Source organism: Aspergillus alliaceus (genome assembly GCF_009176365.1).
Source record: "Aspergillus alliaceus strain CBS 536.65 unplaced genomic scaffold BDW43scaffold_39, whole genome shotgun sequence".
NCBI classification, from domain to species: domain Eukaryota; kingdom Fungi; phylum Ascomycota; class Eurotiomycetes; order Eurotiales; family Aspergillaceae; genus Aspergillus; species Aspergillus alliaceus.
Genome location: NW_022474722.1, coordinates 84,424 through 108,404, shown reverse-complemented (window position 1 = coordinate 108,404; position 23,981 = coordinate 84,424). Strand labels below are relative to the sequence as shown.

Sequence of the window (23,981 nt, the reverse complement as noted above, 5' to 3'; positions counted from 1 at the left end):
GAATATGGGCAGGCCAGCCAGCTCGGACAAGGGTACATCAAAGCGTCTTGAAGGCCGGGTGAGGCGACCAAAACGTAAGGAGCGGGGGGCATGAGATGTGTATAGCTAAATGTCCAATCATCGCCATAGTTGCTATGGCGCTTTTCCATTGGGCAATCTCCCTTATTTTGTTGTACAGAAATCATGATCGCAGGCAGCACCAATTGTTGGTATACCCCATGTAGAGAGCCTGTGGCCAAGGTAATTTCAACATTGCACTGCTCACTTCTATCCTGTTCCTAAACCCTCCATATACCCTAAATATGCCTATCTTGGTGAACTTCCTGGCCAGCGAGCAGTCATCTCATGGCTCGTTTAGCTGATAAAGATGCACGCAGAAAGGCGGGCTCGGCAAATATAAAAACACTAGAATCTCGCCCAGTATGATCTACTGGTCTACTTCCTTCTCATTTTCAAAAATTACCAAAACCTATAACCCCTTATGTCGTTACATCATGTGTCAGTATACTACTGCTGTTGTTCAGTTCCGTCAGTGCAGTCGAGATGACCCCCACAGGTGGGAGAAAAGCTTTTACAAAAAGTGTACATTGGGGGAAAGCACGGGCGTGTTCTGTGCTGACCCTGCTTTCGTTGTGAGCTTTGCTGAGACTCAGGCCTGTCTATTGATATAGTAATTACGCGCTGTTGGGATGGGGACTATTGTTCAATGAGTGACGTTTGGAAAGACATTGACATATGCTGCCAGGGAATATCTAGTGGCAAGGTTCTTTCTCGTTACTCTGTGGGGTGCGTTTCAAATTAATGTAATTGGCTGTCCTGGTGCATTGTGACCTGATGTGACTATTATTGGCTATGGGATCTAGTCATCTCCAGAAGAGAGTCGCTGCGACGCTCGGACTTTTTCGGCTCTGTCTTTTCTATAGATGATCGTCGATGGTGTGTTCTGGGCTCGATGACTTTCAACAATTGGCAGATAAATAAAAGGCTAAAATAATACATCAAATCAATCCATTAAGAAGTCGCTCCTTTGTTTACACTAAAGTTGACAACTTTGATCTAGATCTCTAAGTCTACAATCTGGGTTTGTCAGGCATATCTAGCAGTAGCAGTGAACTAATTATAAGGCCCAAGCGCCCTCGACTACACACCGCATGTTTGGCTGGGCAGTTCTACTTTGATCATTACCCTCCTAGCTTACTTATTTTATCTCTGTTACTGCTTATCCCTCAGCACAGGCATATACATTTTTTGTTTGACACTATGACCTGCGTAACGTTCTTTGGATGGATCGGAGCGGCTATTTTACAATCATCTCCTGGAATGTGTTTACCACAGGGCTACGATACCGCTCGAGCCGTCAGAGAAGAGACCGACCACGGATATGTGCCCCCTGAACGCATACCGAGCCATATTGTCTCAAGCCATGAAGCGTCAGCCAATGGCGACGCCACTATTCTCTTGCCGATCCTAACCAAACATCTACGGGAGAGTCGACCTTTGGTAAACGAGCTACACAAACAACGTCTCGAATTGGACTTTTACATATCAAACGAAATACCTACCGATAGCGTAACCCAATACAATGTGAAATGTCAGATAAAGCGCCATCTGGCAAAGAAACCTATTGAACTTTGGCAGTATGAGTTCATCGATTACCGGTACTCCTCTACAGAGCTGAATATGGAGGATACTGGGAAGAAACTGATAAGTTATTATCGCGAAAAAACAATCAAGGACTAATCGAGAAGGAGTCTTGACCGTTGCAGGCTTAAAATTCCTATTCTTGATGGGACAATATCTTTTCTGCCTTTCTGATATAACTGGTCTAACTTGTCATTTACTCTATAGCTGTCACATAATATAGACTATTTTCTGCTCAATCCAGTAACTTGTAGTATAATATAATGTTGTGTATAGGGAGAGAATATGCCATTAATTATAGTTACTACCCGGCCTTTTATCCTGTGAATTCTCAGCGGGTCTCGAAAATGTTCTCGCTAGGCAAGAGAACTCAAATCATTCCAGATTAAGGAAAATGTCAGGGCATGAGTAGGATGTGGCCTACTTGGGGTAACTATATGAAGAACTGGTAGTTGTTGTGTATAATTCTCCTATTCTAGAGTCCAAGATTCCCTTCTTTTAGGTGGGGTCTTTGATAGCAAGTCATCAACACTATGGATGCCTTTAAAAGCCTGATCGGCTATGCCTGTAACCATAATATAAAAGATAAAGTTCCTGCCAAGGATCTTCTGTTCTGTAATCCAGTTCTTTAGGCTAGGGCTATCAGCTTAAGCAGGAGTGATACCTTAAAGTAGGGACTTACATAACTGTTTCATCGCTATACCGGTGATCCTTAACAAATTCTGGATCTATAGTAATCTATTGCTTGATCTTGTTGTCCTTATATTGAATGTTCAATGTAATATACTTTTTATAAGAGTAATTAACTTCTTGTACATGACTTGTATAATCAGCAGATTAATATATCTTGTAGAAAAGACATTTATTAGTATTCCTATATGAACTTGACTCAACAATAGTCCCGGCTCTAGCTCCGGAAGCTGAAAACAGTGAGAGAGTGAAAGTATCTTGAAAGCGAGCCCATTCATGTATATAATCATGATCATTGTCCTGAAATAAGTGTTTAAGAAGTAGATTAAGATCTATTACTATAACATAGAATTTTTCTCTGTGCTTTGTTTCAAGTCTATACTTCAGTGTCAATACATTATAGATATACTTGATAAGTAGATAAGTAAGCACTTATATATCAGAAAGAGAATAAAATATTTATAGCGCATATTATAGACATTACTTTTGATACTCTTAGGAATAGCTCTACCGATTTTCCTCTCCCATTCGGCAATAAAGCAGGATAAATTATAGTCTACACTGTGTTAAGAAGGCATATCCTCTTAATATAGACAGATAAAACTCTCAGAAAAGAGTTTCAAGATCTGACTGGGAGAATCAGGCTCTAGCTTTAAGAAATATCTATCTTCAGGTTTATTTTGGGTCATTATTCATCTAGACTTGAATTAGGAATATCTCTTAAATAAAATAATAGCATATTTTGATCATGTACATTTTCCAATTTTCAACAGCTCTGTTATATCTTTTATCAGTAGCCAGGGCTCTCTTTTTATGGCATATCTCATTCTCTTTCTTTTTTGTATCATGCTGATACTCTCTGGTAAAACCATGTAATTCACCAAGCTTATGGAGCTTATCAATCTTTCTCCGCCTTTCCTCGAATAGCACCGAGTCTCCATCACGTGACATGGTTAATTTTTGTATAGGATCGCACTTGAAGCTGTTTCTTGAGAACGTGTAACGCGAAGGAGTAAAAAAGTAATGGATAAACAGGTTGAGTGCCCCTATTTAACTTCACAAAAATCCGACCGGGTTGTCTAGCTCACCCACTCGCTCACCCACTCCCTCACCCGTGCTCTGGACAACATCACCCAAATCACCCACACTCACCCTGCAACTTGGCGGCGCTCACCCATAAAGCAGCAACTTCCAAAGGGCTCATTTCTAAGTCGTCCGCGTTCAATAGGTGGCTTAAGTACGGCTGAGCGGACGGGAAGCCCTGTTCTCCACACCCTGTGGTCGTATGTGCTTGTTTCTTTGAGGGTGAGGAATATATAGACCAGTTGTGGTCACTGTGGCGAGGAGCGCACATCATGGCTAGGGGTTTTGTTTACCTACTCAGCCGTCAGAACTTAATAAGACAATAGTTATCAGGTGTAGCGTGGCATTGCCAAGTCATGGAGTCAGACCAAAGCTGGCAATTTAATACGAGGATACCAGACTCACTCACTCCCACCTGTTCCGCTACTGTTATCTCAATTCGGCCAACAAGGCAATGTGGTAGTGCTCTCTCATTAATAAAATTTCACCCTTTGTTTCTCAACTACCTGATCCAGGTCAAGGGCGAAAGCCATGGCGAGAGATTTCTGGAGGAAAATATAGTTAAATACGGGATGACTTTTGCGAAGAAACAGATAACTATAGCATCCAGTATGTTCGTACTAAATTTCCACCTGCGATTGGTTACATCTGACACAGAAAGAGAATACGTCTTTTGATTAAGACTTTGGTATCAATCTCAGATACATTCTCTCAGTAGTATGAAGAAAAGATAGATAGCCTGGATTACCGGTTTAGTGAGAATAAGCCCTGGTTAGCCGGAATACAGGTGTTATACAACATGTAGCGGTCAGCCTGGTCTCGATAATTGCTAGCCTTTCCGCCAGGAGGGTCGGAGTAGCGCAAGTGATGTCTCACAGTCTACATTCCAGATCGGCACAAACCTCTAATAGTATGCTTATGCGGTAGCTGTGTATATTTTTACACGTAAATATCGTTCTAGAAAGTATTACCTGTATGGATGGGGAAGTATTCCAACACGGGCCAGTGGCTGCAGGTTCCCGCCGTCAGTAGCGATGCTAAGCGGGTTTCCTTTCCACTGGGTAGGTACTATTATGATCGCTTTTCATATTTGAACGTTCTAGGGGTCGTTATTCAAAGATTTCCGTCTTGTCCTGTAAGTTGTAACTGTCTTTCTTGAGGGCTTTCCCTACTTTAAAAGCAGTTTAAGTCTCCCATATCTCGGTGGAAATAGCGGTACGCAGCTATAGTGTTGGCAAAGCCTTCTGCACTTACCTCCGTAGTCTATCGACTTAGACATAATGTGCCTTTAGAAGTTTATACTCCCAAAAAAACTCCTCGACAGTTTTATGCCCATCGATCTCTTCAAGCTATCCTAGCTGGGTATTATACGAAGTTTGGACAGGTTGATTGCATATGGCATAAATTACCGTGAAACCTAAAAGTAAGGCCCAACTGGCCTGTTCCTGGCAGTAAGGATAACGGTTGCCCAGGGTACGCAATCGACCCTACCCCTCTAGCTAACATCCGACGTTCTAACCCATGCATTCAGTAGCTGGGTAGCTGGCCGTGTGATCAATGTGCACCAGCCCTCTCAAGGCCCAGTAACAGGTCCACAGCCCACGACCCCCGCCCATGCGGCCCCTAGACCTTGGAAGACCCGAACAGCTCCCGCTATGCCCTCATCCCGCTTCGACTCCGTCGGCGCCAGAGTCGCTCGTGGCATGACCTTCACGGCCATTTGTGTTTAGGCAATAGCCGATCTACGGCGTTATTCGAGCCTGTATATATCTTATCGTTGCATAAAATTTTGAGGCGTTTAAAATCTAGAATCTCCGCTTAGGGGCAAAATCCAGCAACAATGATATATATCCGGGGTTATCACACTAGCCCTAGCAAAACCGACCGGCATTGTGTTTTTATCCCTCATACTATTGCACAAGTTAAGTCCAAAAATTTCCATATCCAAGAAGGTAAAGAAATATAAAAGAAAAAGAAAAAAAGAAGAGGGAGAGAGATAGCTGGCTTACCTGTTTTTCTCTAGTTTCAGTTGAATTCGGAATTTACGTGTTAATATGTTGCAGTAAATACAGTGCTTAATGACGAAATATTGGTAATATCGTTGTGAATATTTATGCAGAGTAAAGTAAGCATATCGTGCTCAGAAGTTAGGATATTCATGACAGTGAGTAGACCCGACGGTAGTCCTTCTATGATTTGATTATCTTGCCATCGCGCCAGACGTGTGTGATATTCCTGGCATTCGACAGGACCGCAATGTTTTCGAGTGGATTCTCCTCTACCGCAATAATGTCAGCATCAAAGCCCTCTTTTAACTGCCCACTTTGAGGCGCCTGGTAACCCAGAGTCAAAGGTCCGTTCGCCGTGGCAGCCTCAATCGCGGCAAGGGGTGATAACCCGGCCTCCACGGCGTATTTCACCTCATGCCCATTCCGGCCATAACCCCATATCGGATTATCCGAGCTGATAAACTGATCTGTTCCCAGGGCGATCGTCACACCTCGCGAGACAGCTAGCTGATATGCCTTCTTATGTGCATCAGCCACCTCCAGTAGCTTCTGGTATGATGTGGGGGTGAAGAGATCTTTCATTGCGAGACCATTTTCAATCACACTACGGGTGGCTACCAGGATCGCCCCCTTCTCCCTCATCAACTCAACAGCCTCGTCATCCAAGAAACTACCGTGTTCAATTGTGCGACATCCGGCCCGCAGCGCATTCATGATGCCCGCCTTGCCATGACAGTGGGCCGCGACAACCCGCCGCGCCCGCGCCGCTTCGTCGACAATCGCCTTGAGCTCCTCAAAGGAGAATTCCTGATGCTGCGGGTCATCAATGGCACTGACAACGCCGCCACTAGCGCAGACTTTGATAACCTTTGCACCACGGCGCAATTGCTTCCGCACGGCGAGCAAGCACTCCGGCACGCCGTCTGCGATCGTCAATGGCAAGCCGTGGGCGCACAGGTCGAGCAACGAGTCGCGATGCACGCCGTGCACATCCCCGTGCCCCGCCGTCATGCTGATGGCTGAGTGGCTGGAGTAAATCGTCGGCCCTAGGATCCTTCCCTCTGCTACCACTTTTGCGAGGTCGCAGCCATAGCCACCGACCTCGCGCACAGAGGTGAATCCGGCCATGACGGTGGCTTGCAGATCCGGTACGCTCCGAGCCCCCGCCAGGGCCTGTGGAGTGTCGACGATCGCATTCATCGTCGCCGCTGTGGCACCCAGGAAGTGGATGTGACAATCCCACATTCCTGGCATCACGACCGGAACGCGGGTGGTTGTGGCCCCTTCGAACTCTGCGGGTACTGCCGATTGGGGCCCTGCATATCGGATGGTTTTGGATTGCCATATAACGGCTCCATGGGGTATGGGATCTCCCATCCCAGGAATGAGGAGATCGGCATCGATCCGATAGAGTCTGTCGTCTGTGAGAACTCGGTGCATTATGGCTGAGGAAGATGACCATAGGAGCCAGCTGTATTAGCAGATAATCGTCTGAGCATCTCGGCTTTTATTGTGGTCGGGCCCGAAGGATTCGTTAAATATTTTCCACCATGCTCCACATCATTATGACAGTGGCATATGAAGGGAAATGAGCATTGTTTATTCCGTACTGCATGCACGCTATGGTCGGGTCGAAGGTGGGACTTGGAATCTTGGAATCCTGCAGGTCAAGTTAGGCCTATTCTCGCGCTATCAACTTTTCGGTCAGGTCGAAGCGAGCCCTCGCATTTCCTGATCGGGTTTAGTGGAAGGAATGCTTAAGACGGGACGGTATTACGCTTACATGCAGCTAAGTCCTCTAGCAGGGAAGTTTATGCACCTAAGGAAACGAGATGCCCCAAGCCAGGTCTAGGTCGATGTCAATCTGTATGGTGTTAGTTGCAGCAAGACCGTATGGGAACATATTCCGTCGGGCTGGCGGGGCCTTTAAGAATCTCGCTGCTCTCAGCGTTTCTTTAACTTCGGATTTTCTCCTGCCACTCTGCCTCTGGAACGAGCGTTGTAGCAGAGTCTTCTATTTCTCAGCTGGACTGACTTGATGGCCACCTCCGACTACAGCAACCTGAAGTCACCCGGGTCGGAGGACCAGGGCAGTCTCCCCAAGGGCCCCAGTGAATTGGTGGATGAGCAGCAGCCTCTGACGGCTATGGAGGAGAAGGCTATGATCCGTCGTATCGACCTTTGGTAGGTGATTGGCACCTAGTGCAAATGGCCTACCCAGTTCTGATAGCATCTAGTCTGCTTCCTCTCATGTTTGTATCCTATCTGCTGCAATATTTGGACAAAACAGCCATGTCCTACACCTCCATCCTGGGGCTTTTGCAAAGCACGGTATGCTAGACCTATACCTTCCTTGGCATGTCACTAACCATCCTTGTCTAACATTCAATGATGTTTACAGCATATGGATACGGAGAAGTATTCATGGGCCTCTAGTGCATTTTACTTTGGTTACATGGTTGCATCCTATCCTGTTTCCTTAGGGTTTGTCAAATTTCCGATCGGAAAGTATCTCTCAATCATGATGTGAGTCTGTTACTTTGTATAGAGCCCTCATGGGCTAACGAAACGGGACTGACTTTCCTCCAGGATAATTTGGGCAATTATCTTGACCTGCCATGCAGCTGCCTCTAACTTCGCAGGCATAACAGCTCTGCGTGTATTGCTCGGCGTATTCGAAAGCGCAATCAGCCCGGGCTTCACCATCGTGGTAGGAATGTGGTATACACCCTCCGAACACGCCTTGAGAAGCTGTATCTGGTTCGCTGGAAACGGTGTAGCCTCGATCTTCGGAGGAGTTCTCTCTTACGCAATTGGGCACATCCATAATCGCGTAGCCCCATGGCAGGTCCGTCACAGGTTCTCAACAATACCCTCCCGCTTAAGGCTCTCGAGCTAATCTACATGAATAGTGGGTCTTCATTATCTTCGGAATCATCACCCTAGTCTGGTCGATCTTCCTATTCTTTGTCCTCCCAGACTCACCCCTGAACGCAAAATTCCTCTCGCCAACCCAGCGCGGCCCAGCCTACCGCCGCGCCCAAGCCAGCCAACAAACCTATCAAAGCCGTGAATGGAAAAAAGACCAATTCATCGAAGCCCTCATCGACCCAAAAACCTGGCTCCTCTTCATCTACAACTTCCTCGTCTCCCTCCCCAACGGTGGCGTCACAAACGTAACACCTCGTCTCCCCCAGTTCTTCAAACACAACTAACTCAAAAGCCTAGTTCTCAAGCCTCGTAATCGCCTCCTTCGGCTTCAACACGTTCGACACTCTCCTCTACACAATCCCCATGGCAGCAGTAGCTCTCGCCTTCCTCCTCGCCAGCGCCCTAACCTGCAACAGCTTCCGTGGCCTCCGCTGCTACTGGATGATCATCACGCTCATAGTAAGCCTAATCGGCATCCTGCTTATGCGCCAACTCCCTGTCGAGAAGAAATGGGGTCGGCTAGTGGGTGTCTGGCTGGTGACAGTCTTCGGGGCTGGATTCCCCCTTAGTCTAAGTCTGGTATCGAGTAATTTTGCAGGCTTTACGAAGAAGAGTACCGTCACCGCGATACTGTTTATTGGATATTGTGTTGGGAATATTGCGGGTCCGCAGCTTTTCAAGAAGAATGAGAAGCCGCATTATTATGTAAGTTTTTCTTCTTCTTCCTAGGTCCCTTTTAGGGCTAAGGTGATAAGGGTTGCATGTATGACTGACTGGTTCGGGTAGACTGCTTTCGCGGCTATTTTGGCGTGCTTTTGTATTGCCATTGTGGATGTGACTTTGTTGAGGGTTTATATGGCTTGGGAGAATGGGCGGAGGGATCGGAAGCAGGGGAGGGTTATTGAGCCTGAGACGAGTGAGGCAGAGGATGTTGTGGATGCTGGCGGTAATGGTGAAAAGAGGGATGGGGATGTGTCGGATTGGCAGAATCAGAATTTCCGGTTTTGTTTGTAGGATTTAGGGCTGGTGGAATTCTTTTGTCAGGTTACTTTTCGAAGTGTTTATAGTTTTTTTCTTTTTCTAAGGATATTTCACAACACAGAGGTAATGTATTTGGGACATATAGTCGAAGAATAATCGATAGGGCGAAGGGCAAGCTAGGCAAAACTAGTCTGCCAGCCGAGGAATTCTAGTACGGATTCCCATTCGAACCGGCCTATTCGCGCGGTCTTGTCACTGTGTGTTTGAAGTTCACGGCGCTGCCAGAGGAGCTCGATGACAGTTTGAGCGCGGGGGATGTTTTCGTAGGGTGCTTTTTGTCTGGCGGCGTGGAAGATTTTGAGCGCTGTGGCTTTGTTGTTATTGTCCTCCGGCGTACAGCAGCAGGAGGCGATAAAGAGAGGCCATAGCGGCCAAGAGACGGGGAGGTAGTCTACTGAGGAGACCACTTCATTAGCGAGGCACAAAATATGGTCTACGTTCTGCATCTTCTGGACTGGGTCTTTGATTTGCTCCAAATAGCGGTTAGTTGGGGTGTATCCAAGGAAGACAGGTGTCACTGTTTCGGAGAGAAGGAGGCAGGCGGCTAGGCGGTAGGCCTCACTGGTGCTTTGGAGGAGGTGAAATCGATGCGTGGTCTCAGATGATTCACTGTCTTCGTGCGATGACGTGGGTAAATTCTGCGTCGTTGTAGCCAGACTTGCTTGGAGGGCTTTGATTTTGTTTTCTATCGCTACTCGTTTCTGTTCTACCACGATCCCGGAGATAGACATGCCCTGGTGCTGGCGGGAAAGTGTTTGAGCGTCTTCCTTTAGACTGAGAATCTCATTGATCAAGAGCAAGAGGTGGTTGCTAAGGCCGTTCCACACGTCAATCTCATGAAGAGTATCGGACATCATGACTTTGGCTAGGGCTTTGGTGGAGGTCCACGACACTCCTTGCCCGCGTGGCCGGCGGTCGGTTAGGTTGGCCGGTGCCTCAACAACAGTGTCAATGGGAAATAACGATTTAGCAAGCACGAAGTGCGCTGAGAAATAGCTGATGAAAAATTGCGGGATAGGAGGTGCACTTCTGAGGCTGTGGCTCATCTCTTTCACGATCAGCCGAAAACAGGTGAGATGCTTCACCCAGGAAGCGTCGCAGCTATTGGAAATCTAACCGGGATAATCAGTATCGATCTGCGTGTCGATCGTTTGAGAGGCGATCGCTAGAGGGTCAGTCGTTGAGCTGTCACATACCGCTGAAGAACACAGAAAGATCGTCGGGACCAACACATCTTCCCAACTCCAAGTCTCTTTCATTAAAGCTTGCCGTAGTCCCCTTAGCACCCTTTGGCGAATTTGCATCGCAATAAGATCATATCTGCGCTCAAATGATCGCAGGTAGTGCGCACTGCCCATGAGAACAGCAAAATATGCTATCTCAGTGCGAAACACGAGACGCATCACCGTGCTGCGCAGGGGGTTGAAGCGTTCGTCGTCGATGGTAACCCCAACAGTGCACATCACGGACTCGTAAAATGACAAGCAGACATCGTCCACATCGGGCATGCCTACACTCCAGGGTAACACTGGAAGTGGGCGCGAAACACGTGCTACTCTCTTCCAGTTCTCGTAGTGAACATAATAGCTGACCTGACTGCAAGGCCTGGATGACGGACTGTGCGAAGGTGGAGAGCAGATCGACATGGAGTTCCCGTCACCGTGTGGATGGGAGTTATCCTTGCGTCTGGTCCGTGTTGATCTTTGGATTTCTCCGTCGCCCACCGGCCGGGGCTGCATAGAAACTCTTCTCGACTGAACCCCTGTTCGTCCGTGACACTTTCCAGCCGTGCGCATATCATCCTCCCACTGAAGCTGAAGCTCGTAGCTGCATTGGTTCTTTGACCGTTTGCAGCGTGTGCATGTGGGACGGCTTTCTGCCAAACCAATTGAATGAGCTTCTACTTTTGATTTCGTATGCAGGTGGACAAGAACGCCCTAGACCGAACGTGGGAATCGGAGAGCGATCCGGAAAAGGCAAATGGAAATATGGGACAACACGTACCGTCGCATTTCACGCGTCTCCGTCGGCATGTATTGCAGCCACTGCGAGTTCGGACCTTGGGTTTGAGCGCTTTCAGAGAGGATGGATCCGACGAGTCAGAGCGTGGGGATGCCAGCTCTGGCCTTATGGACAAGGTCATGAACATGTCGTCCTTGCTCAATGCGAATAATGCTCAAGCTTCAATCCCTCAAAAAACCTAGAGCCGGGACGGCTCAGTCCAAATACTGGTGCGGAGGAAGCGGGACGAAGGTAAAATGCAGGATCTCTATGAGGGCTCTTGGCGTCTGGCGTAATATTGAGGGAACGGGGGAACTGAGGCAAGTGGAGGGTGCGGTAGAAGTCAGATGGTACATTGCCACTCGTATTTTTGATTGTGAGCCTATGGTTTCACTTTCTGGATGATCGTCAATCTGGGCATTGGTCCACATTTGCCGCTATGGCGTACACTAGATGGATAGTTAGGGTCCGTCCACAAGCTTGTCTCAGCTATCCCGACCAAGCCCGTGTCCGAAATGACTTCTCCGTAGTCCTAAATTGTCATTTCGTACAAGAGCTGGTATTTCACGTTACGACAATGCCGCTCCCAGTGATCCCTGTCGTCCTCATGGCATACTATTAGTCTAGGCCTAAAGGCCCGCCTTCTGAGTGAATCTAATAAAGTTATGCAGGAAACTAGGAAGCAGTCAGAAGAACATTAGACGGGCTTCTGGCCTGATTTGAAGGATTTTGACCCCTGAAGCGATACGATGCGACTGACGACGGGGACTCGATTTCATAGCACTAGAAACAAATATGATCCGTTAAAGTCCCCAGGGAGCCCCTTTTCTCTTTTCCCTCCTTGACAAGCGCCAGTCGTCCGTCCAAGCTATTCTCATGCTGTTGTCGCTGGGGCCGCGCTGCAATATATCGGAGCAAACCCGTGTGCTTGCCGGGGAATATAGGCCAGTATGGCGAGTTGGGACGGAACCCCGTCGAAAGAGACTTTGGTGATTGTGGGATACACAGTTCCTACCGTCATCTTGGTTGCGAGCACGGCACTACGACTCGGGGTCAAACTAACAAAAGACGGCCTGCATCTAGATGACTACTTGATCACCCTGGCAAGCGTCCGTTCCTCCCCAGACATAAATTGGATCCATACATATATCAATGGATGCTGATCCTTTATCAGGCTTTGGAAATGGCATACTCCGTGACAATTCTGGTCTGTGGTATGAAGGGCTCGAGCTATCCTACCAGCTCTTTTAATGTGCTGACTGAAACAGGTGTGGGACATGGATTTGGTCGTCATGCTAAGTTTGTTGATCTTAAAGACTTGGAAATATTCCTCAAGGTCTGTCGTGTGAATGAGCTCCGCCACCATCCGCTAACAGTAGACACAGGGAGAGTACATCGCTAGCCACCTTTACAATATCTTCCTTGCAGCCACAAAACTTAGCATCCTCGTCCTGTATTACCGTATCTTTCCTATACCTTGGTTCAGGAAGACCGTTATAGGATGTTCAGTCTTCGTCCTCGTCTGGATCGCCGCTATCGAGGCAACTATGGGTGCCCTATGCCGTCCACTGCATGCATTCTGGGACCTCACTGTCAAGGGCAAATGCTTGAACTCCACGGCACTCACCTACTTTGTGAATAGCTCCAATATGGTCACTGACCTCGTCCTCTTCGCCCTTCCCATTCCAGTGATCTTGAGTGTACGAACGACTCTAAGGAAGAAAATTGCTCTCGTCTTCATATTCTCCATTGGATTCATGTGAGTCAACGCCCACATCAAGGAATCACATCAGTAACCGATAAATTTCATAGCACCTGCGGCATCAGCGCCGCCCGTCTGGCCTACGTTGTCGCGCAAGGCTCCGCAGACATAACTTGTAAGTTCCATGCAGTGTCCATCGCAGCTCATTACCTTAATCTAATACCCTGAAGGGGAAGGTGTCCCACTAGGTATTCTATCCGCCTTCGAATCCCTCGGTGGAGTTCTCTGCGCCAACCTCCCGATCATCTACCGATTGTTCAAAAAAGCTGCCCAAAACATCAGCAGTAGTGTCTCCGGACAGAAAACCAAGACCTCCAACCTACAATATGGCTACGATCCCAAAGCCTACGGCTCCAAATCGCATGGCCGTCAACGTCGACGCAGCACAGATAGCGAGCGGTGGATTCGAATGCCAAATGAGCAGGATTCGAGCGAGACACATACCCATGTACAGAGTAATAGCCCCGATATGAAGCCCCAGCCGGACGCGTTCGAGATGAGGCCTATGCCGCGTAATGCTATCGCTGTGCAGAGGGAGTTTCATACGAGTGTTGAGGACCGAGGTTTCCAAAGGTAATGGACCGGTGGATTGAGTATTTCACCATTTGTCTTGGGTCTAGACGCTTGAATGCGGCCATGTTCAGCCCTTATTGCTAGGGATTATTTTCCTTATTTAATGTGATATCCACGTCTGAAAAGGCCTGTCTGCAGTAGTGATATCTTACGATGATCTTTGCTATAGGAAGTCTGGTGGTATTTACCAAATTACCGCTCAGCACTCATATCAGCTGCTTACCTACTGATAATCGATCAGTACCGAATCCGGGAATCAGGATCAGGATATCATTTTAGGATACTAAAATTAGTACAGGACCTATCCGAGATCTCACCAATCCCCCAAACCCCGGCTGTACAAATACCGAGTCGCACAAATTGGTCTATAAGTCTTGGCCATCCAAAAAGGGAAATCCCTAAGGCGCAGATACAACAGTTCTCCACGGAAACCACCGATCACTACATAGAGCACTCCATGCTTTGAATGATTCTCCTTATTTCATCACACAAGTTCTCAAACATGGTCGCTCTTGCAGGCCTCCCCGTTGATATTCCGCATCACCTGGCTCAGGTCTGTCCCTGCTGCGACAATTTGCGAAGCTAAAGCTGGCAAACCTCTTAGCTCTGCAGTTAATCAGATATCCTGTCTCTTCAGCTCAGGAACAGCAAGCTCTCGCGGTTTCCGCTCCCCTATACAGACGAGCACCTCGTCTCTGAAATTTGCCTGGGCAACCGCTTTCACCTATATAGGGAAGCGGTTGCGCCTCATACTGCCAAGGTCATTGAACGCCCACATGCCCGTCGATCAATGCGAGAGAAATGGCGAGACTGTCTTACAAGCTGCAGCCCGGCATAGGAATCTGAACAGGGTATACAGTATCATGGATGCTGGTGCAGATGTGGACGCCGTCTTGGGAGTGGACACCGTTACACTTGGCCTGTCGGTACGGATATGCTGATACTGCACGGACATTACTAGACTCTGGGGCAAATGTTACCAAAGTGGCTGTTATGAATGAACGGCGTTAAATGATGTTATTCAGAATGGAGATGGAGAATGTGACAAGGTGCTCCTTGAATATGGCGCAACTCATACTGCGGACTGGTATTGTGCTGGACGGGGTGTGGTCAGAGGCGCAAGCCAGATCGCACAGCTGGAGTTCCAAAACCGGACATTGCCCTAGATATTTAACCTACGTTCGCTTCCTCCGTACCCAATGGCTTTAAATCTTTAAATATGGCACGACTATCCAAAGCTTTACAGGGGAGAAGGTGATCATACTCTTAAGGGGTACTTCTAGAGCGCGGCGAATGGTGAGAAAGCGGCGTAATTTCCTACGAAGGGCGCGTGGATAAGACGCGGATAACTAAGAAATTAAACTGTTGTCTACTGTAATATGAAATGTCCATGCACAACTTAAATCCTTGAATTACACGATCTCATTTTCCGCGCAGAGCTATGTACATCCTTGATAGGATCTCTCCTTAGCAGAGAAGACACGTATACGACCAGCCTACACTACGACGTGAATATGGCAAGGGATAAGGTCAACGAAAAATGTGAATTCAGTTAAGCTCTTCTACTAAATATACTTAACATACTTGTTCTCCCTCCGGTTCTATATGACCGTGCAGACTTAAAGTTACAGCTTTCGCAGGAATCGGCCTCCCTCTTCTCTCAGTACTAGAATGATGCCTATGAAATATGCAGCTCGCCTATCATGACGGGAACTGAAATTGTCTTGCACCTTTCGTATTTCCATCATCAGTATAGTGTTGAAAGAATTTTTAGCGTTTAGGATCCGAGAGACGAAGGTTTACCTAATCAGGTAATATGTAATTAGGGCGCTCCAATGAACTTGGTCTTCACTGTCTACCAGTTTCGACATAGAACTAGCTCCTTGAAAGGCTTAACGTAATGTAAAGCGCTTATTACAACTGCTTATAATAACTCCTTGCTCGGGGGGTAACCTGCATGTCAAATTACGTCCCGACACAATGACACGATACTTAGGACTCCGCAGCAGACCACATTGGCGGTACGCCCCTTGTCCGATTGAACCGTCCCCCAAGATCTGTCGGTATAAAAGCGCAAATAAGAGCAAAATTTGAGGTTTTAGACCCTGTCGGATCCGTCAAGGGCCGTATTGCGAAGCGCATGGTAGAGCAGGCTGAGCTAGATGGATTGTCCAAGCCGGGAGATACTCTTATCGAAGCATCTCACGAGAATACGTATGCTGCCCAGCACCCCATTCGAAAGATCAACTGCCTAATACTGATACAGGGGCATAGCAATAGCGCTGATGACCGCGATCAAGGGCTGTAAATGCATTATTGTCCTGTCAGAGAAGATGCTGCTTGAGAAACAACAGTTTCTACGAGCCCTGGGCACCACCGGTGTGAGAATGCCCGTTGGTGACTGGATTGAATCTCCCGGTCCTATTGCTTATGTTGCCAAACGGTTCAAAGAAGAGACGCCGAATTCATGGATTCTAGACCAATACAATAATCCTGAGAACCCGCGCGCTCATGGGCACGGAACGGCAGAGAAAATCTGGTATCGAACAGGAGGGAGGGTAAACATTGTGACAACAGGAGCTGGAACGAGAGGAACTGTTGCCGGAGCGGCAAGGGGACTGAAGGAAAACGGTCGAAACGTCTTCCCTGTTGGCGTGAATCCTGATGGATCTATCATCGCACACTTAAAAGGAATTGAACGAAGAAAAGAGCGAGTACAAATTGGAGTGTATTGGGTATGACTTCGTGCCCGGGGATTTCGACCAAACGGCATCGGGCGCTTGGATCAAAATTAGTGATCGGGATGCTTTCCGACTTGCCCGACGACTTGCCAAGGAAGAGGGAATACTCTGCAGTGGGTTTTCGGAAGCAGCTTTGCTCCAGTCCGTATCTGAGGATGCATCCCGAGGACACGGTGGAGAACAACACAATCCTTCTCATATTCCCGGACAGTCTCAAGAATTACCCACCAAGTTTGCACACAAATCTTGCATAGAGAGTAATGGGTTTGGCGGTAAAACAGATGAAGAGTTACTGATAATGGTAAAATAAAATGAAAATGCATTCAATAGTTTAAAACGGAATGGATCATTAGTTGAGAATCCTAGGATATACTTTTACGGACCTAATAGATAGTAATGGAACGCGGATGGGGCCTTGGGGTATCTTTTAATTGAGCCTAACATATATATGTCATCTTTTCTTTCACGAAATTGATCGCCTTTCACGGATCCATATGTGCTTAAACCCTTTGGGTAAAGAAAGAAAGTGAGTAAAAACCGAGGGAGCGACCTTGAAACGTAGCCTGAGGTAGTGCAGTGAAGATAAGGTAAGCGGAATGAGAGCTCTGTTCCGATTGGTGGAGGGGTGGGATAAACATACAAGCCCTAATTTGAGGATTTGGAGCAACTTCGAGCGTATCTCACTATACTTCTAAGAGACTAGCTAGTTTTCTCTCCACATGCGTAATCCCAGTCTAACTGTCCTTTTAGCAACCCGTTTATCTTCATCCTAGAAACTCATGGAGAGATCCTTCAAACAGACCCGGATCTGCGGGAGCAAGGTGCGGACCGGATGTATCGTCTGCAAGTATGTAACATCTATCGCTCCTCTATCATAATAAATAGAATTAACAGTACGTAGAAAACGAAGAATTAAATGCGATGAAACCAAGCCCATATGTTTTAAGTGCCAATCGACAGGTCGTCAATGCGCCTACGCGACCACCCCAAAATCCACCCCCAAACTGCGCGTCGTGCTCTACCGCGCCCCGGGCTCTATCTCATTCTTTACATCCGACAATGAACGACAATCGTTCAATTTCTTCCTCCACCAGACGAGATATCGCTTCCCCCTCGACTTCTCGCACCCCGTCCTACGAGCCTCACATACCGAAGAAGCGCTCGCCCGCGCCATCATCTCCTTCAGCGCCCTCCAACAACTCTACGAATATGGCGACGACCCCCACCTCCAAACCCCCTTCGGCCAATTCGCCATGCGCCAGTACGGCAAGGCTATCCGAATCCTCAGATTAGACCTACAAACCCGCACCAGCGATATCACCCTAATCTGCTGTCTCCTGTTCGCATGCTTCGAATCAACCCGCGGCTGTCGACGCGCAGCAGTTATCCACATCAAATCTGGTCTGGAAATCCTCCAACAAAGCCAAATCCAATTGCCCTGGACCGTCGTCTCCCAACAAACCATGAAATTTCTCTTCACGAGACTAGACAACCAGCTTGTCGGTCTTCTGGGCACTTCTCTCTCCCGAACCCTCAAGCAAGGCGACGCCCGACCCTCCTCAGTCCTCGCCCAGATCCACCTCAACTCCAACCAAAAAGATGTCCATCATTCTCTAGATGGAGTCCTGAACTATATCTTCCACGAAAGACTAGATATGGCGCTAGCCATCCAGAATCACCCCGTTCCGGTTCCCAATCGGCCCGTGGAGAGAAGCCAAACGACCCAGTACCTGAAGGGATGGTACAAGCTTTTCACGCAGATAATGCTATCCCCGCACCGTGAGACGGAGGCCGAGATAAACTATATGTACGAGGACGATCACGATCTCATGCGGATTTGGTATACGGTGGGCAGGATGTATGATGTCGTGACGCGGGAGCAAGATTCCGAGAATGTGTGGGATCGTTTTTTGAGTGAGTTTGAGACGATTGTTGTTCTTGCGGAGAAGTATTTGGGTCGGATGAGGTTTGTTTTTTGGTCTTCCTGAGTGTTTTGTCGGTTGGTGGTGGCTTACTTCTTTACAGTCAGTGTCCCAGGAAACGGATGTTTTCGTTTTCGCTGGGCGTTGTGTCGCCGTTGTATGTTGTTGGTGTGCGGTGTCGGGATTCGGTGCTTCGGCGGAGGGCGATTTGGTTGTTGGAGAGTTGTGAGCGGAGGGAGATGCTTTGGGATTCGAGGGCTACAGCTCAAACGGCGAGGAGGGTAATGGAGCTCGAGGAGGCGGCGGCTATAGAGCAGAAATCTGTCGGTTGGAGGGTCAAGAATGTGACTGCGGTTTTAGACGATGAGGATGGGGCGGTTGTGGAAATTGAATGATATGTAGAGGTTTAGTATACGTAGTGAGGGCATTGGAATGCGTTTATTGGTTTACAACCTATGTTTCTGATGAGAAACGAGGTCAGCATTATAACGTCGCAGTGACAAATACTAGCAAGACCCTCCCTTCCTACCACGCTTGCCAGCCGAGACCTAAAAAGGAGACTGAAGAAGAAAAGCAACCCGGAGTTCTCGTACTACCCCTATTCTGTGAAGAGTTAGATTCAATTGGCTTTGATTTAGAACTTCGCGATCATTCATCGGGTCCCTCTGACCATATGATCTAGTCTCGGCCCTTAGGTATGTTAAAAGCAGGGTCTTCGAGGGATTTATAGTGAGATTTCACTCCAGTTTTGTTACTTCCTTAAAAATGTTCAAGCTTGTTAGTCATTTTCTGCTCTCACAGAGCTTCACTTTGCTGGGTTGGTTCTAGTATTCGTGCCAACTTGCTTCTATTATGCCGTTCGTTCTGGAATGCCTTACAAGCTAGAGTAGCCGAAAACGTTCTCTGACAGGGATGCTGACACACGACAGCTTTGAGACTGCAGTAGAAGGCTAGTTAAAGGGCTTCAAGCCAAAATGTTCTAAATACATAAGCCTCGAGGAAATATTTCCCCATCCTTGCTACTAGAAACACGCAAAATGTTCTGGCTTCCAACTATATGAAACATAGAAATTCCGATATCCCGCCTTGCAAAATTCGCTTATGATGAACAGCTTATATTGCAGTAACTTGAAGATAGGCTCCTTCAACCTCAAGGAGTTCTATGGGAACTTTGGCGTCCGTATCCCCAGCGCGGTGGTCAATATACAAGGGGAAGAATGTGCCACATTCAGCTCGGTTTAGTAATTTAAATAGCCTTTTCAGATACCATACAATGCGAATCAGTAGTTCTGGCCGATCATAGTTACTGCTGGTTTTCTTCCATGGTAGACTGGTATGTACGTGGGACACTAAGAGACCACGAAAAGATGGCTTGAAGGACTGAGGCAATTTCTAAAACGGAGGGGAAAGGCCATCCAACACCTCTATGGAAACTTCCCAGAAGAGTTATACGAAGACTGGAAAACACGCCACTTAGACTTCTCGCATACAATACTATTCTTATCATAACGACCCCAGAACAGGGGCATACTTAGAGTCTGGGCTTCATTGTTAGACAAAGTGGCATCTTAGACGTTAGAGATAGGAAACTATGCTGATTCAAAGCTGATCTTGGTCAAAGTTATCCAAGCAAGAGTGAGATTGTCTGATTCAAACTCTGAACAAGTATTACAAAGTGATTTAATGTCTGGAACTCCCTATCATAAGCAAGGCCAATGGCAAGAGACTGGAGGAGTGTTCGCACAAGTGAGAGAAGCTAGGAATGCGAGACGCTCGAAGAATTGGATTGAATATTATGGGGATCCGACGACGTGTACTGGGGGATGATCATACTGACACATTGGTCAGTGCAGGCAACCTGGCAGTGATATATATGCATTAAGGCCAATGGGAGAAGGCTCGAGATATCCTCGTAAAGTTGACGCAAATCCACATCGATGTTCTTGGGACAGATTACCCGGACACCCTGATGAGTACAGGGCATTTGGCATCGGCCCATAGCTGCTAGCGTTGATTTCGTGAAGCAGAACAAACTAGGGTACCCGTTGTTAATGTGTGCAAAAAAAGCCTTGGTCTCCAGCATTCTCCTTAATTTGGAGCTCATGAATGGCTTAGGTGGGACCTGCGTTGATCGCCAGCCGTTCGAAAAAGCAGAAACGGTGCTCAAAGGAGAGTTAGGAAACCGCAGAAAAGTGTTGGGGGAAAGACAACCCCATATTTTGATCACTACAGGTAACCATACCTCAACTTACAGGAACCAAGGGCGACTTAGCAAAGCAGAACAGGTTGCAATTGATTCTATGGAATCGCTCAAAAATGTTTTAGGACATGAACACCCGACTACTTTAGCGAGCATGGGCACTATTGCACTTATTTGAAAGGATTAAGGTGAAAATGAGCACAGTTAATTTGATAGTGGAGTGTCGAACCCTACAGATGCGGATCTTGGGTGTTAGACACCCGGAAACTTCGCAAACTGCCGAGATATTGGCCGAGTGGTATGATGCATCTATGGAGCAGACAGGGATACAGAATGTCGTGCCATATATCATAGAAAATTGCCTGTGGAATCGCCCCTGCCTTTTATTAAAGTGAACAGGAAAAGCAAGGGATAAAAACTGTTGTGATCTCAGGGGAAAGATGGGCAGGATGAGACTGTATCAGCTACACGTACGTAGCCTACTGAGGACCGGATGCCATTCCGATAGGTACTCAATTCTATGGACGACTATATCAACTATCTTGAGCGCTTCTTCATCTCTTCATCTAATGGGTAAAGCCTTCAGGGGCTGGAGAGTTGGTGATCCGGCCAAGCCACTAGAGCGGTCACGTGTCTCGTATAGATTCATATCAAAAACGAACCTTACAAACGCCCGGAAAGAAGATGTGGTAGACTATTTCGACTTTTGAGTCCTCCAGCAAGTATGCACGACAATTCACCACCATAATCACCCCCTAAAGCCTGCTTTTCCTATTCTTCTCTAGTTTCTATAATTCCTTCCCTTACTTGGGCTATTACACTCTGCAAAAGAGGAGCATCTAAGAGTTGTCCTGTGGATAATAATGAAATGCGGTAGCTCCTATCAGAAATAGGAGTGAGCGAGTCACCTGACTAGCCCTGCTCACTCTTAAAGCAGCAGCAGCAGAATCAGGCAGAAGGTAGCTGCTGGTAATCTTTTGCATGGTAGAATTACCTACTTATATTCTATCTACTTTGAGTAAACTAGACCTTAATAACAGCCCTCCACCAAAGAGTAATCCATCTAAGATGACGGCCACCGCACCACGAAATCCTCCACAATAGCTGTTCCATTAACCAGAGCAGCCTTCTGTTCTTCTGTGCAGGTAGTCGGCATGTCCAGAGTATAACAAATTGGAGCCGGTGGTGCAGGAAGCTTATCCTTGATATGGAAGCTCGAGTGCGGCCCTTTGGTGCGGTATTTCCCCGCATGCTCTCCGGATAGAGACACATTCCCCGTTGCAATATCCTTTGAGTTCATGATCCGGGAGAAGACACGAAACATGGTCTCCGGTTGGAAGGCGGGAGCTGTGAGGGTTAGTAACGGTGGAAAGGACGGAGATATTTATGTAGCCAACTTACCGGCATGGCCTGCCTGGAACACCCTCATGAAGGAAAGATTCCCATGTTGACGAACGACACCTCCAACGTATGTATCATTTGTGATGAGATTCGCATATCCGCTTGAGCGGAATCCTAATGACTGGCTGTGGTTGATGGATAAACTGATGTTTTCGCCTCCCATCCCTGCATCGCGCCGTTAGCTAATATGTCACATAGTCAAAATGAACAGCATACAATTGCAAAGGTAGTCCCGATCCCCATATATCAGATTTACTTTCACATCTCGTTCCATAATCGACGCGAAATGATCCATCGCATGGCCCCTAGTGATGAGCGCGTTTCCAGTACTCCAAAACGCTATACCAGTCAGCACCTATCTTCGCTAACCAACCCAGTAATAGAATATCCCTCACCATTATAAACCACATTCGAATTAGTTGTAAAGTCCACGGGAACACCCAGAGCCTCCTTCACCAACCTTCGATTCAAAAACCCGTCCGAATACGCCTCTGGCATAGTCGTAGTGGTCGCCTCAGCCAAATCATGAATATCGCGCTGAAACAGTAAATCCATGCTCACCCGTGACCAAACCAATCAAGGAACAGAAGCAAAAACTCACTCCAGAAGCCGCATAAACAGCCAAAACATTCGCATAGCAGTATTCATCCGCGGCAAAGCACAGAGCATTAACCTCGGCATTGTTCCCAAAGTTATCTGGGTCCAGTTTCCGCTCCAAGTTCTGACATTGTCTAGCCATATCCATGCACCCGCCTGGCTTTGTCAGGTTCCATTTCGCGTCCTCGTATTGCTCCTTCGTGATTGCTTGGACGCCGTAAGTATTTTTGTAGGCGAACTCAGGGTAGAAGGTACCCTGGGTGATGATGTCGGTGCAGCCGTTGTGAATAGTTAGGGTTTTGATGTTGATTTGGGATGGGGAGGTGATGTGGGTGGTTTTGTTGGTGCGGATCTTTGCGTTTTGGTCGAGGATGTAGGATGCGTAGGAGGGGCCATAGCGGCCGCCGAACTGGAATATTGGTTATTTCGGGTTTAAACTTCGATTTACGGGTTGGTATGGGGGACTTACGGATTCGGTCCAGATGTGGATTGATTTTTCTGGGGAGTTGTATTCTGGGAATCTGTCCGATGTTAGACAGAAGATGGGAGGCGATGATGGAATCATGGCCGACAAGGGATTAGGAATAGATAGAGGAGGGAGCTATAGAGAGAAGGAGAAATAAGAAGACTAACTCATTCAGCCAAACCTGCATAAAACCCCACAGCGCTCTGGCCCCATTCGTTGTAGAGTTTACTGTTCCATTGTAGTCTTGGGATCCGAATACACCAACGCCAAATGTTTGATTCACAACGAAGTCTCCTTTGCCAAACTCCACTGGGGTGATTGTGCTCGTTGTGTAGTCAATAGTCGCATTTGTGAGCACATCGTACGAGAACCCAGTTTGAACTGGCTGATCAATGAATAGGATGTCGGACTCGCGCGTCCAAGACCAGGGATTTGGGAATGTGCTATTTGAATCCGGGTTTACGGAACAAGGCCCTGTTTCAGCCATCATGGAGGACACAGAGCTTGCGCCAGGGCCACCGCCAAGAAATATTGTCAACGGGGTCGTTCTATTTTCCTTGGATTTGGCATAGTAGAAGAAAAGATTGCTTAGGTGAGGTTGTGCATCATCTGGTTGGGGAGGAAGCCGGACATAACCGCTGTAGGTGTGTAGGTCAGGGGTTGAACAGATAGGTGTCTGATTGGTTTAGTAATGCCTTAATCCCAAGTTCAGCATGGTGTGTGTACGTACTCTTTTATACGATAGAGACGCACCGCGAACATGCGAAGATGAAAGCGTCTTGAGTTCTTTAGGTTGAGGAGGGAAGTAAGATTGCGCAATGGCCACAGTGCTCCAAAGGAGCAGAGCAAGAATAATCACTGTCATTGTTCAGAGGAAATGATCGTGCGTGGTACTTGTTGAGTAACGCATAGTCAGACTGCCC

General features: G+C 47.5%; 7 protein-coding genes across 7 annotated transcripts; 4 read left to right on the top strand and 3 right to left on the bottom strand.

The window, feature by feature from the left end:
* Nucleotides 1-1,260: 1,260 nt before the first annotated feature.
* Nucleotides 1,261-1,740, top strand: BDW43DRAFT_313607 (uncharacterized protein; the record flags this gene model as incomplete). Its single annotated transcript, XM_032047645.1, has 1 exon — nt 1,261-1,740. One exon carries the CDS (start codon nt 1,261-1,263, stop codon nt 1,738-1,740), a length of 480 nt encoding a protein of 159 aa, XP_031897633.1.
* A 3,739-nt stretch (nt 1,741-5,479) lies between these two features.
* Nucleotides 5,480-7,049, bottom strand: BDW43DRAFT_284039 (metal-dependent hydrolase family protein). The gene has a single exon (XM_032042806.1). It carries the CDS (start codon nt 6,861-6,863, stop codon nt 5,604-5,606), a length of 1,260 nt encoding a protein of 419 aa, XP_031897632.1. The 5' UTR covers nt 6,864-7,049; the 3' UTR covers nt 5,480-5,603.
* Nucleotides 7,050-7,349: 300 nt separating this feature from the next.
* BDW43DRAFT_321046 (major facilitator superfamily domain-containing protein) lies at nt 7,350-9,368 on the top strand (the record flags this gene model as incomplete). Its single annotated transcript, XM_032049241.1, has 7 exons — nt 7,350-7,607; nt 7,661-7,754; nt 7,825-7,949; nt 8,013-8,271; nt 8,336-8,599; nt 8,652-9,059; nt 9,141-9,368. Exons 1-7 carry the CDS (start codon nt 7,462-7,464, stop codon nt 9,366-9,368), a joined length of 1,524 nt encoding a protein of 507 aa, XP_031897631.1. The 5' UTR covers nt 7,350-7,461.
* Nucleotides 9,369-9,511: 143 nt separating this feature from the next.
* BDW43DRAFT_302122 (Zn(II)2Cys6 transcription factor) lies at nt 9,512-11,544 on the bottom strand (the record flags this gene model as incomplete). Its single annotated transcript, XM_032045187.1, has 3 exons — nt 9,512-10,507; nt 10,592-11,271; nt 11,400-11,544. 3 exons carry the CDS (start codon nt 11,542-11,544, stop codon nt 9,512-9,514), a joined length of 1,821 nt encoding a protein of 606 aa, XP_031897630.1.
* An 802-nt stretch (nt 11,545-12,346) lies between these two features.
* On the top strand, nt 12,347-13,807 carry BDW43DRAFT_321041 (putative integral membrane protein PTH11-like; the record flags this gene model as incomplete). Its single annotated transcript, XM_032049240.1, has 6 exons — nt 12,347-12,505; nt 12,571-12,610; nt 12,665-12,732; nt 12,782-13,155; nt 13,209-13,273; nt 13,329-13,807. The coding sequence occupies 6 exons, from the start codon at nt 12,347-12,349 to the stop codon at nt 13,733-13,735; spliced, it is 1,113 nt and encodes a 370-aa protein (XP_031897629.1). The 3' UTR covers nt 13,736-13,807.
* Nucleotides 13,808-17,304: 3,497 nt separating this feature from the next.
* Nucleotides 17,305-18,876, top strand: BDW43DRAFT_321037 (uncharacterized protein; the record flags this gene model as incomplete). Its single annotated transcript, XM_032049239.1, has 3 exons — nt 17,305-17,365; nt 17,433-18,438; nt 18,498-18,876. 3 exons carry the CDS (start codon nt 17,305-17,307, stop codon nt 18,787-18,789), a joined length of 1,359 nt encoding a protein of 452 aa, XP_031897628.1. The 3' UTR covers nt 18,790-18,876.
* A 2,781-nt stretch (nt 18,877-21,657) lies between these two features.
* On the bottom strand, nt 21,658-23,923 carry BDW43DRAFT_321036 (Alpha/Beta hydrolase protein; the record flags this gene model as incomplete). Its single annotated transcript, XM_032049238.1, has 8 exons — nt 21,658-21,941; nt 21,996-22,160; nt 22,212-22,334; nt 22,391-22,532; nt 22,597-23,001; nt 23,062-23,113; nt 23,226-23,734; nt 23,789-23,923. The coding sequence occupies 8 exons, from the start codon at nt 23,921-23,923 to the stop codon at nt 21,658-21,660; spliced, it is 1,815 nt and encodes a 604-aa protein (XP_031897627.1).
* Nucleotides 23,924-23,981: the final 58 nt, after the last annotated feature.